The sequence below is a fragment of the Puma concolor genome, chromosome B2 (assembly GCF_028749965.1).
Source record: "Puma concolor isolate L17-30 chromosome B2, mPumCon1.1.hap2, whole genome shotgun sequence".
NCBI classification, from domain to species: Eukaryota; Metazoa; Chordata; class Mammalia; order Carnivora; family Felidae; genus Puma; species Puma concolor.
Genome location: NC_141671.1, coordinates 134,858,469 through 134,871,912, shown reverse-complemented (window position 1 = coordinate 134,871,912; position 13,444 = coordinate 134,858,469). Strand labels below are relative to the sequence as shown.

General features: G+C 33.2%; 1 protein-coding gene across 4 annotated transcripts in view; it reads right to left on the bottom strand.

Annotated features, from left to right (window-relative positions):
- Nucleotides 1-13,444, bottom strand: part of STXBP5 (syntaxin binding protein 5) — a 168,418-nt gene that overhangs the window by 51,033 nt on the left and 103,941 nt on the right. For 2 of the 4 annotated variants that reach the window (XM_086708082.1, XM_086708083.1), the window contains exons 18-19: nt 12,726-12,877; nt 5,640-5,705 (exon numbers count right to left, since the gene is read on the bottom strand). In XM_086708082.1, the coding sequence (XP_086564208.1) occupies nt 5,640-5,705; nt 12,726-12,877 (218 nt within the window). Of the gene's footprint in view, nt 1-747; nt 796-894; nt 955-5,639; nt 5,706-12,725; nt 12,878-13,444 lie in introns of all 4 variants that reach the window. The other 2 variants (XM_086708080.1, XM_086708081.1) reach the window with 2 other exon arrangements.

Sequence of the window (13,444 nt, the reverse complement as noted above, 5' to 3'; positions counted from 1 at the left end):
TATAATAAAAATTGTGGGTTTAAATCGAAGATTAAATTTATTCTTTTTGTAAAACAGTACTTCTCAAGCCTTTAAAAATCTTCAGCGAATACTCAGATTTTTATGATGAACTAAAAATCCTAGAGTTTGATTATATCCCCAAAGTTTGATTATGTATTTTGTTTTCTAATTTTAAACTTTGAAAACCTTAGACTGGGTAATTCAATTCAAAGTATACTCATAAAAACAGCCAAAGAGATTAATATAAAATACTCTCCATCACTTAGTTTTACTTGTGGGGATTGGGGGGAGAGTCTTAAGAAAATTCCCATTTAACTCCAGGGCAGTGCAGATTACAGAGTCAATATTTTAGAGAACCATTGAAATTGGGGATTGTAAAAATTTGAGAAGGATGGGAAAAAGGTAGGAGAAAATACAAATAAAAACTATAAAGGAAAAATCTCAAAATTTGGTATAAAACTGTACTATTTACGACATAAATTGAACCCTGCTTTATTTTAAATAAAGCCAAAATAAAAACAGAATAATTCACATTGTAAGTCAGGAAAAAACTGCAACACCAATTTAACTGATTTTCAATAATTATTGCCCCAATGAGTTTAGAAGAAACAGCCCAAGAGATTATTGCTTAGCATAGAAATAACAAATTAATATATACAAAATGCAATGCATTAGATCATTTTCTGGTGTTGAGTAACACTGCATATAGCAAGGATTAGAAACAAAAGAGAAATTTCTATTTCCTACCTATATCACTGGCTACCATCTTGGAAAACTTTCTGCTTTTGGTCTTCACTGAAAATAATATTTTGATATAAAATGTCAAAATCTATTCAAAGTAAACTAAAATTAAACATAATTAAAAGAAAATGCTTTAAAATAAAGATACTATACCCTTTTCTATAAAATTATTCATTTTTTGTTCATCATCTGAATTGTGTGGTGATGAAGAACCTACACGAATCAAGACAATGGAAGGAACAAGCACATAGTCAGTCACAAACACGAGTTGTCACAGGGAAAAGTACAACCAAAATAATCTGGTAACCTCTAAGGTAAGTTTCCATACTATTAGCCACGAGGAGATGTCATGCATATAATCAATAACAATTTTCATAATATTAAAGTAAGAAAAGTAATCAGTAGTTCATTATCTTTCATGGTAGAGAATTCCTTAATATATGTAAATATTAACTCTATAATGATTTCTCCATAAATTACAACCATTTGGAAAAATCTTGGTATACATTATACGTTAGAGAACAGGTAAAGAACAATATAAGCAGCAATAAACAGTTTCTGAACGAAAATGCAAAACTTCTTCGATATTAGTTAACTGAATAAGGTTGGTTCATCTAGAACTAAGAATCTCGGGCAAGAAGTATACTGACAAAATTTACTTCAGAGTTAGCTTTCCAGATACCAATGTTAAAATCATATATAAATTCTACTATTACCATAGAGATCTTTTAAAAACTGAGGATCATACTTATAATTTTAGGTATGTTCAAATACTTACTTATGTTTAATGAGGTAAGAAATAGTTAATTTTATTCCAGCTGCGACTTCTAATATAAGGTTATCTAATATTTTTACTGTTAAGATTTTATTTGCCTTTTCCTTAAAAAAAGTGTTTCTAGCTTTTTATATTTGATTTCTGACATTAATGTTTCATTTATAAATGTACTACTAAGTAGCACTCTAGTTGACAACTTCTATTATTAAATGATCTATTCTTCATAATAGCACATTTCAAATGATAGCTCATCCATAAATTTCCAGTCTCCTCGATATAAATCACTTCCCCCCTTTTGAATTTCAACAACCCTTTGTATACTTCACCTATGATGTGTACTTCACTTAATACCTCATATTTTAAGTTCACACACACGTCTTTTTCCAACTGCACTGCACTTCTAAAACACCGGGCCGTTTTTCTTTACTTTTTTTTCTTTTTTATCCCAGTGAAAGTACTGAACCTTAATAAATAAGGTCAAACTGATGCTTTCTTTGGCCAAGTGGAAAATATCTTTGAAGTCTCTCCAAGGACCAAGTAAAACCTGTCAACATTGGCAGTATCCAATTACTTCTATAATAGTCTTAAAAGATTATTCTTAAAAACCATGTTATTTTTGTTAAATAGCACTTATGGATCCTTATAAATCCTATATCAAAAAATATCACATAAGTAACACTGAACTCGATGGAACATTTTCAGGAGTAGAGATGGATATACTTGTTTTTCAAAGAAGATAATGGTTATAAGAGGTTAGCCACAGGAATGTAAAAAAAATTATTAATACTTATGTGATATATTTCATTTTAGAGCAATAGCTAGGTAACATATCAAACATGAATATCAAATCATAAAAATGTTTTTTAGTTATTTCCAATGTAATAGGCAACAGAAGCCATAAATGTAAAGCAAACGGATTTATTTTTCCCCTAACTGAAAATGCCTATCATTGGTTGTCAGAATTTTTGTCAAAGTTCCAAAAATGTTTTCAGCATATCTCACTTGAATATATTTACCAAATAACTGTGATAAAATAAACACTGAACTTATCTACAGTTTTTTTTTTTTTTTTTAGGGTACATGGAAACTCCTGAAGGCACTGTTTATATCATGGTTAATGTGGCCCTGAGCCTTCTTCAACCTGAAATAACCTAACAGATGTTTTTATCATTTTCACATATGTGTAGACACCACACACACACACACACACACATACTCTTTTGATGCAGTACTAAAACAAAATTCCATGATTAAAGTGCTCAGTAAAGAAATCTGAGTTCTTTGAAATAGAGATCAAGTGGAAATGGAAGAAGTGATTTCTTATGTTAATTCAAGATGACAGAATTAATATTCGACTTCAGAGAGACTCCTGGTTTATTTAAAAATAAGTGGAAAAGGCAAACTATATTCATAACTTGGATATTCTCAGTATGCTTTTTGAATAGAGCTTTGATATTGACCAGCCAAATTGTTGGGATCACCAATTTTGATCATGGATTGAAATGTTTTTCAAAAAAGTTTTTCCTCATCTATATTATTATTTTGAGTAAACACACTGATTTTGCTAAAGGACATATGGCTACTTTTTACTTCTATAATAGTGGTTCTTCTAGTATTTATGAGAGACTCACTAACTTCCAACCCACTTTCATGCATTTCTTTTTCTCTCATAGATACACTGTTTTCTATTAACTATATTGGTTTTAATAGTCTATATTATATCACTTAACTATAGATAGATAGATAGATAGATAGATAGATAGATAGATAGATAGATATACACAGATAGATATCCTATCACAATGCAGGAAGTATTTGAGGCTAGTAATTTAATTACTACTTTCCATGGTTTTAATAACACGATTGCCTTGTGGTTCCTCTGATTCACCTCAAACTTACCCCAACCATTTTTTTCTTTTTTGACCATTCTAAACTAAAAGAATTTTCATGTACTGGGGAGAGGAAGGATACTAAATTATTCCTTTATTGGGGTTCTAAAAGCAATGAAGGCAAAAAAGTTACAAATGTGCAAAGAATAAGACAACTGGCCCAACATGGGTAGCAAAAATTACTATTAGCTATTTTAAAATGGACAAGTAGTGAAAGACACAGCTGTAAGAAAAAGTGTCAAAGGGTTAGTTTTCCAGAATTTTATTCTAGTTTCTACTGTATGTTTTAGTATGTATGCATGAGGGAGATCTATTTCCTGCTCTATGAAACACGTTTCAGGCACAACTACTATCTACTAAAATTTGATATGTTTTTTTGTGAAAGCAGTCTTTCCTCATATGCAGGAATGGATATAATTCTTCAGAAATTCTTATATCTTTCAGAGCATAGTCAAAGACTAAACTAAATAAATTAAGTTTTATATCTAAGATAAGAATTTGTGATTTATCAATGATTTTTTCAGTCACAATGTTTACTTTGCAGTTCAAACTCACTCGAAACAATACCCAGTATCATATCATCTGTATGTTAAAACTATACTGTCCTTTCACATGGACAAAAAAGCATAATATATTTGAAAATGTTCAACAATGTTTGAGTTCCTCAGGTACAAAAGGAGCTATTTGGAGAGTTTTTACTTTTATGCACTTTTTATATTTATATACTTATGAGATTTTAGTATACTTAAATACTTACTTATAAATACCTCTTTTTGGTTATTCCGAACTGATACACACACACACACACACACACACACACACACACACACACACACACATATATACACACACCTGTACACCTGTTGAAAATTGGGCTTAGGATAATGAGGAATATTAGTTTACTTGGGTTCTATATTACATATCCAAATCATCCAATTTGGCTTACAGCCTTAACACATTGACAATGGCATTCACATGGTCTTTGGAGAGAGAGGTGAGAAGACCAGAACAGTATTGTAGGTAGATGGACACAGAACAGCAGTAATGAAAAGATATTATAATTCTAAATTCCAAATTCAGAAATCACTCTAGGTCTGTCAGATCAGAAATAGAATTACTTGCTCCATATCATTCAAAGTTTACTGTACCAATGTGCAGACTTAGCAGTAGGTGCTAACTATGTAATTCTGATGGCTCCATGTTTCAATAATGAGTGAATTTAATTATGAAATTTAAAGATTAAGAAAACCAGAAGGTGGATATATCTTAAGAAAAGCTATAACTTATGTAGTATTAGGAAAAGGAATTTCAAAAAGAAAATTATCACAAAACTTTTACAGTTCTAGGTCTAATAAAATGCTAAACTGAAACATGAGGGAGTGAAGTAAAATGCACTTCTCAATATTTCCCATGCTTAAAATGATTTCTGATGTAGGAGAACCAGCTATGGCAGGATCCAAATCTATCTAAGAACTGTGTTACTTTATGCTAAGAACAATCTTTCCAGTACAAAGCTGACAAATATTCCCAGCCATAATGATTTAATATGGTAGTTAAAATTGTGAAGTTGATCTTAGTAAAGACTGGCAAAGTTTCTACCCACTGAAAATAATAATAATTCAGGATCCTCTTAATCTTAAGGAGACTGAAAAGGTACCAAAAATTATGTTGCACTGAAATATTTATATATACATAGATCACATAAAAACCTATATAATATGGACAAAAAGCTATAATATAGCTATAAAATTATATCAAATATCACTTTGACCAAAACCAAAAACACATATGGCCTACAATTATTTTGTCTACAGTCACCACTGGATTATAAATGTTAAAAATCTTTGGTAATATTTAAGTGGACATTTTTCAAGAATTAGGGCACTATTCTACCAGATGATACCAGGCATGCCTAGAGCAGAGACAAGGTTGCAGATTAACCCATCTGCTCCAATGGTGAGGAGTAAAATATATTTTCTCTAAAAAAGTGTAAATATTAGAAAGCCAGTGAACAGCTATAGGACTCTTAGCAGGTAAGAGCTGTGGATTTTTGTCTAGTACATTTCTTTTCACTTAATGAGAATGCAAAGAAAAGTTATGATTTTTAGAATAAATATGTAACACAAAAGTTTCTTATAGGTGTTATTTTAAATACTTATCTGTAAAAGGAATTTTGATACACTACAATGGTTTCTGTAGATTATAATTCTTAATAAAATAAAAAAACAAATTACCAGAAGTTGGAGATTTGCAGCGATCCTCTGGGACTGCAGTCCCTTCACTAATATCACATAGACCTGCTAAAAAAACAAAACCAAAACCCAAATCACAATACAAATTTATGTAAGAGCAGTTTCATCCCTATTTACAGCACACATTTAACGACTGACCATTTTTAAAAAAGCAGATGACTGGAGCGTACTGGCCTTGATACCATTGTGCCTGTTAATCTTGAGACAGGAAATAGGAACATTTGATATTAAATCACCTCAAAATAATACAGTAGTCATCAGTTAAGCAAAAAGAAAACTTCCAAGATATAATTTGCTATTCTTCAAGGACATTAGACATAAAGTAGAACGTTGTTGAAAAACAGTAATTTGAGGGGCACCTGGGTGGCTCAGTCGGTTAAGCGTCCGACTTTGGTTCAGGTCATGATCTCACAGTTCATGAGCTCGAGCCCCGCATCAGGCTCTGGGCTGACAGCTTAGAGCCTGGAGCCTACTTCTCATTCTGTGTCTCCCTCTCTCTCTGCTCCTCCCTCGCTCATGCTCTGTCTCTCTCTCTCCTTCAAAAATAAATACCACATCAAAAAAAAATTAAAACAAAAAAACTAATTTGAGAGTATATGATGGACTTATTGGACTTCTCTTGAGGGAAAATAAGTACTTGGTAATAAATTTGGTAATTTTTTACATCATAGGAACTCTCAACTCAAACTTCAAAGTGGTTTCCACTCAGTATGTCTCAAACACATGCCTTGAATATTTATGAATAATTAAGAAAATATTTTGTACCTCCACATTTACAATATTTAAAATATTGTACATTACTCCTCTTATAGGACTATACCTCTTAATAATTAAGCCATACATTTTTAAAAGGAGCTCTAAAGAAATACTTTCTTTTCATAGATGTATATGAATTACATAGAACTTATCTTAGGGGATGGCCTAAATTCTTAGGAGCAACTGTAACAAGGTATTTTATGCTGTGGACAAGAATTAAAAGACATGGTAACATGCAGAGTAAACAATCAGTATGGACAGTAAGTTGTTTAGTGATTGGAATGAAAAGAATTTCTGAAAATTCTTTGAAAATTACAAACACATGTCAAGAGTTTGGGATGGCTGGGCAACACACAAGGGGCTACATATCTAGACCTCAGAAATCAGGTATCCTGTCAACATATGTACATGTGTGGCCAGTATCTACTTTACCAATCTTTTGGTAAAAGACATAATGTCACAATCCAGTCACTAAGAAACCTTTTGCAATAACATTTTCAGAGAACACAGAGTATTGAATTGGGTTTATAAAAATGTTTTCTATTTTGAATTATATATTTTTCTTCATTAAGTAGGAACTTTTTGAATGATAACCAGTTTTTTTTCTTTTTACACTTATTACACTAATTGTTCTGGAAAAACAAAACAAAACAAACAAAAACCCAAAACTAGTTTTTATACTTCAAAGATGATGGATGTAATAGGTATGAATTTAATCTTTCACAAAATATTCGTTTATATAAATGAACTCCTTTAAAAATGTTTTTAATATTTATGGGGACACGAAATCTGAAGCAGGCTTGAGGCTCTGAGCTGTCAGCACAGAGCCCTATGTGGGGTTTGAAGTCACGAACCACGAGATCATGACCTGAGCCGAAGTTGGACGCTTAAACGACTGAGCCACCTAGGCAGCACTTTTCAAAAATTTTTAAATGTTTTATTTATTTTTGAGAGAGAGAGAGAGAGAGAGAAAGAGAGTATAAGCGGGGGAGGGGTGGAGAAAGAAGGAAACACAGAATCTGAAGCAGGCCCCAGGTTCTGAGCTGTGAGCACAGAGCCCGAATGAACTCTTTTTGATAAACACTAAAACAGCAGGTCTTTATTTTTATTTATTTATTTATTTTTTTTATTTATTTTTGGGACAGAGAGAGACAGAGCATGAACGGGGGAGGGGCAGAGAGAGAGGGAGACACAGAATCGGAAACAGGCTCCAGGCTCCGAGCCATCAGCCCAGAGCCTGACGCGGGGCTCGAACTCACGGACCGCGAGATCGTGACCTGGCTGAAGTCGGACGCTTAACCAACTGCGCCACCCAGGCGCCCCAAAACAGCAGGTCTTTAAATAGTAGTGATATACAGAAACAATCTAAGTGTCCATCTATGGATGAATGGATAAAGAAAATGTAGGCTTTATAAAAAATGTGGGGGATACACACACACATATACATTCGCACACACAATAGATATATTCAGTCATAAAATAAAATTTTGCCATTTGTGACATGGATGGATGTCAAGGATATTATGTTAAATAAGACAGAAAAACAAAACTACTGTATGATATCACTTGTATGATATAGTGGGATCTAATCCTGCAGCCCCCAAAATCCCCCAAAACAACAATAAAAAACAAGCCTATATATACAGAGAAGAGACTGGTGATTGCCAGAAGCAGGGTATGGAGGGTGGGAGAAATCGGTAAAGGCAGTCAAAGGTACAAACTTGCAGTTACAGAATAAATAAGAGATATAATATACAGCATAACTACAGTTAGTGATACTATACTGGATATCTGAATGCTGCTTAAGAGTAGATCTTAGGGGCGCCTGGGTGGCTTAGTCGGTTAAGCGTCTGACTTTAGCTCAGGTCATGATCTCACAGTTCGTGGGTTCGAGCCCTGAGTCGGGCTCTTTGCTGACAGCTGAGCCTGGAACCTGCTTCAGATTCTGTGTCTCCCTCTCTCTCTGTTCCTCCCCCTCTCATGCTCTCTCTCTCTCTCAAAAATAAATAAACATTAAACAAAATTAAAAAAAAAAAAGAGATCTTAAAAGTCCTCATTACAAGGGAAAAAATATTTCGTAACTATGCAAGGTGATGAATGTTAACTAGACTTACTGTGATCATTCTGCAATGCATACAAATATCAAATTGGTATGTTGCATGCCTGAAACTAAAATAATGTTATGTGCCAATTTTACCTCAATAATAAATAGTGGTGATAGTAAACTCTAATATACTCTAGCACTACAGTGAGCCTAATACTGAATAAAAATAATCAATTTTGAAATTTTAAGCCTTCCATTCCATCTGGCTTAGGGTAAAAGTCAAAGTCCAACCCTACATTAATTGATATATGTGATCCTATGGCATATACTATGTGACTATGGTATATCATTTAGGTTTATGATTTCTACCTACCAATATCTTTATGGGTATTTGCTCTCAGATGTAGTAGTTATCCTTTAAGGACAACAAGCATAATCATGTTATTCAGCATTCTATATCTACTGAGGCACACCACAGAAATTAGTAGTAGGCTATAAATTGACCCACTAAATAGATACCACGGTTTAGTCCATGGATTGGCAAATGTGAAGGCCTAGATTGGTTTTAGGGCCAGCTAAGCAAGGATGATGTTCTAATTAGCAAAAATAGCAGTGGAAGAGATTTGGCCCATGGGCCATAGTTTGCTGACTCTGGTTTAATCAATCTTGCAATTGTTGGGGCGCCTGGGTGGCGCAGTCGGTTAAGTGTCTGACTTCAGCCAGATCACGATCTTGCGGTCCGTGAGTTCGAGCCCCGCGTCAGGCTCTGGGCTGATGGCTCAGAGCCTGGAGCCTGTTTCCGATTCTGTGTCTCCCTCTCTCTCTGCCCCTCCCCCGTTCATGCTCTGTCTCTCTCTGTCCCAAAAATAAATAAACGTTGAAAAAAAAATTTTTTTTTTTATCAATCTTGCAATTGTCAAACTGAACTAGGTTGCTTCCATCTGCTCGGTTCATAAAAAATATACATGGAATTCTTTATCAAATATCTGATTAACTTCAGGAAACATTAGGTCAACAGGCTGCCATAAACCATTAACGTAGTTACGAGATTAAAAAAGTAACACTGATTTTTCGTACTGTTAGTGAATTCCTGTTGGTTTCAATTGACAGTTCTATTTTCAGTATGCACACAAGGCATTTCAATATGCACACAAATCATTTGAGAATTCTGACTGATTTGTACATCAAATTTAATGACTTATAAAATATCTGACCTTTGAAAACTTGGAAACTGTTTACAAATTTTCTTCACAAATCCTCTTGAGATCTTTTTATTACCTTATTACTGTTTATTACCAAGGTCTGTTTTGCATACATAATGTAGCTTAGATTTTCATTTCTCTTCATTATTTTTCACTTTCCAGAAACATAAATAATTTCTCATTAAGAGAGTGTTGAGAAACAAAGTTATTTAGCTCTACATTCTGCTTTTCAACTATCATTTCAACTGATCCCTAGAGTCCTAATCCTTTCTTAATTATATTTTCATTGAAACCAAACATTTTGCTATTTCCCATTTTTTGAAAACCTGCCTATATTCAACACAGTAGTTACTGATTTATGCAACACTTATTATGCATCCTTGATTATATCCCTCATTTCTTATATAGTGTTTTGTTTCTTACAACACACACATGCACAAAAATATCAACTAGTATTACTAGGCTCCATAGCTATTTCTCTTTTTCTATCCTACTGAGAATATTGAAGACCTGAAATTAACTACAACTTTGTAGCCCAAATCTTCATTTTCAGAGACACTTCTCCAAAACTTTTGAAAATATGTTTCCTAAAGTCAGGAACAGCTTCGTCCCTCTAATTCCCTTCTTTATAATTATCAACTTCCAAGACTAAGTAACTTATTTCTCATGGGTCTATCATGTTCACATCACTATGCAGATCTTTTTAGGGTTTAAAATTATATTCAGAACAGAAATTTCCCTTTTTTATCCTTCACAGAGTCAAAAAGTGGTCAGCAAAACATGACACATACTAGCCTGTCTCACTTTTGTTATAATTAAGACTTTCAGCAGACATACACAGGTGGTTGAAATACTTTATCACTACTTGCCCCTGTAACAGCCTCATAATTTTTATTATGAAAACACTGTACATATTTTAGTTGTGGGTTCAACTATATTTTAATACAGCTGTATAACCCTTAGACAGTAATGCCTATAAAATAATTTCATCAGTGACACCTTACTTGTTATGAAAACGTTTTAGAATCTACTAGTATTAAAACATTTTTCCAAACTAATCTTTAAAAAAAATAGAAGAACCTGGTGGTATTTGGGCTATACTTCCAGAATATATTGTAAAACACACCTTTTTTGCAAGAATATAATTTTTATCAATGCAATTAAAGAATTTTAGTATCAATTATCTCACATTTAATTTTATTTGAAATATAAATAGTTACAGTATTTTAGAATTAAGGCATAAATATCCTTAAAATGTTAAATCACATTCTAAAATAACTTTCTTTTAATTTTATTTAATACATAATCCTCAATGTTATTACTGCTGAGCTTAAGTATCTTAAGATGACAAAAGAAAAATTCAAATTGTTCTCCTGTGCCTAAACATCAAATAATAATATAAATAATATTACAAGATTTACTCTAGAATAAAATAAGATGCCATAGAATTTAAGAAAGAAATATTTTTGAAATCAGACGGTAAAACTGGTTTCTATCCTTGGATTAGTTTAGGTATTTAATTTCTGGAAATTTTATGAAACTATGATGAGGTATCAGGAATAAGATAAATGAATTTTAGGAGCAAGTTTTTACTTGCTCTGTGGTAAAACTGCCAAAAGTACTTGTCTTCTCTACCATGACAATGTTTTAACTTTCTAACATTATAAATATATATTAGTCTAAACTAAATATTAGTTTCTTTTGCTTTATTAAAAAACTGGATTCGGATGCAAACATTTCAATGGCTATTTTCACATTCATATTATAGATGAATTCAAGTAACGAGGACGAACATTTAGATATGTAATTTAGAAATATAATGCTGTTAAAAGCTCTTTTAAAAATAAATGAGAAAAAATGATTTTACATACAACAAACAAACATGCTGTGACTTAACTGATATGGAATAAATAACTTACTTAAGGAAGAACGGAGTTTTTTCACAGATTCAGAATATAAGCTAGAAAGGCCGCACATGCAAGAAGTCACAATCAGCCCACCTTAGTGAAGCAATGAAAAGCGAAGAAGAAAAAAAAAAGGAGACAAAGATACTAGAATGGTATGGTTGGGAAAATTTCTGCTGAAGATAACGCGAGACAAAATGATCACACACAAAAACAAAAATGGAAAAGAAAGTTCAACCATCAAGCTAAAGTGACAGTAAGGTCTATATCCCACCACCTTTTTCTTCTTCTGTCACGAACTGTGATAAAGGTAGCACTAGCTAATTATGTCATGAGAGCAAATGAGAAATGAATCTCAGGGAGAATTTTAATTCGGAGAGGCTGAGTTATAAGTATATACGTGAGCTTCCCAGCGTTCCACTGCACACTGGCATTCTGCAAACGGGCTAAGTCAGCCAGAGATACTGCTCCCCTTAATCTGGTCCAGTGGAACAGGTCCTGAGGAGACTGGAACCTGTAGGCCAGTAAGTGCTGCAGGCCTCACTAATATACCCCAAGTGCCAGAGATCCAATACTATGGGGGTAAAAAAAAGTGGGGGGGTGAGGAGTACTGGTATAGATAACCAACCAGACATATGAAAACATTTAAAATTAGATTACTTATGCAGAAAACACAAAAGAGTCCTACCAAGAGAATTCTTAATGGGTTTGGGTTTGCATTGAATCAAGGCTACCTAAAACACTGTATTTTCATAGAATTCAAATTCACTTTTGCATTTACATTTTTTTCACATAGGAAATGCTCCCTCTAAATTAAATAGTTGGAACAATGAATTTTTGGTCTCACAATACCAAGTAATAAAGGGGGCAAAACTTTGAAATTAACTTTTGTTTCACAATAATGAGACAAATTTTCATCTCATAATTTAGATGAAGAAGCTTGCCACTGTGGTTCTTTCCCAACATTAATTAAAATCCTAAAACAAAAGCAAAATCTAATAATAATACAAAACAAAGAAGGCTCTAAACTTTTACTAGTTTTTGACAGTTTATATATATAGACTAAGTCAGACAAGCTATTTATCTCACTGAAGTACTTATATTCACAGAAGTAGCTTTAGTATTTATAGAAATCCTAAAACTCAGGACTTTTTCTTTATACCTCCTGAAGGTTGTCGAGATTTACGAGGAGACCGGGGTTCTCTCCGATAAGGATCACTGGAGCCATATAATTCAATAGTGCCCAGGTTGAGGAGTACTGCTTTCTGGAGGTAGTCTACCATAGCAATGCCATTACAATTGCCAAAAACTACCCTGGGAATAGGAAAAGAGCAAATACTTTAGCATAAACAAGTATAAGGATACGTACTTGTAGTCTTGAAGGCTGAAAAAGAAGAAGGATGGGTTTTTCACAAAATTCCTCTCTGAAACTGCAGACTATCAGAGGCATGGAAACACAGGTTACACATTACGTATGCCTTCTCATGGAACTGTACAGATCTTCTGCAGACATTAATGATTACAAATCAATATCATTAAAAAAGAAGTTGGCATAGGAAGTGAAACATGATCATAGTCATAAACCCCTATCCTAGGAAATGTGACATGTATTTTTTTTATTTTTTATTTTTTTGACTTAAGGGCATTTTGAGCAGCTCAAAAGTTGTGGTAATCTCTACAGTCAAGAATAAAACTAGAAAGCATTAAATCTTGGAGGTCTCCCTTTGGAATATTCCAAATACCTTCCCTATTATAAGTCAGGAGCTACAAACCAAACAATTATGAATAAAGAAATTTTACTCCTTTAAGATGTCTTAAACCAGGAGTTGAAAACTGAAATGTATAGAGGGAGGGGCTCTGTAAGTAATACGAACGGGCCAG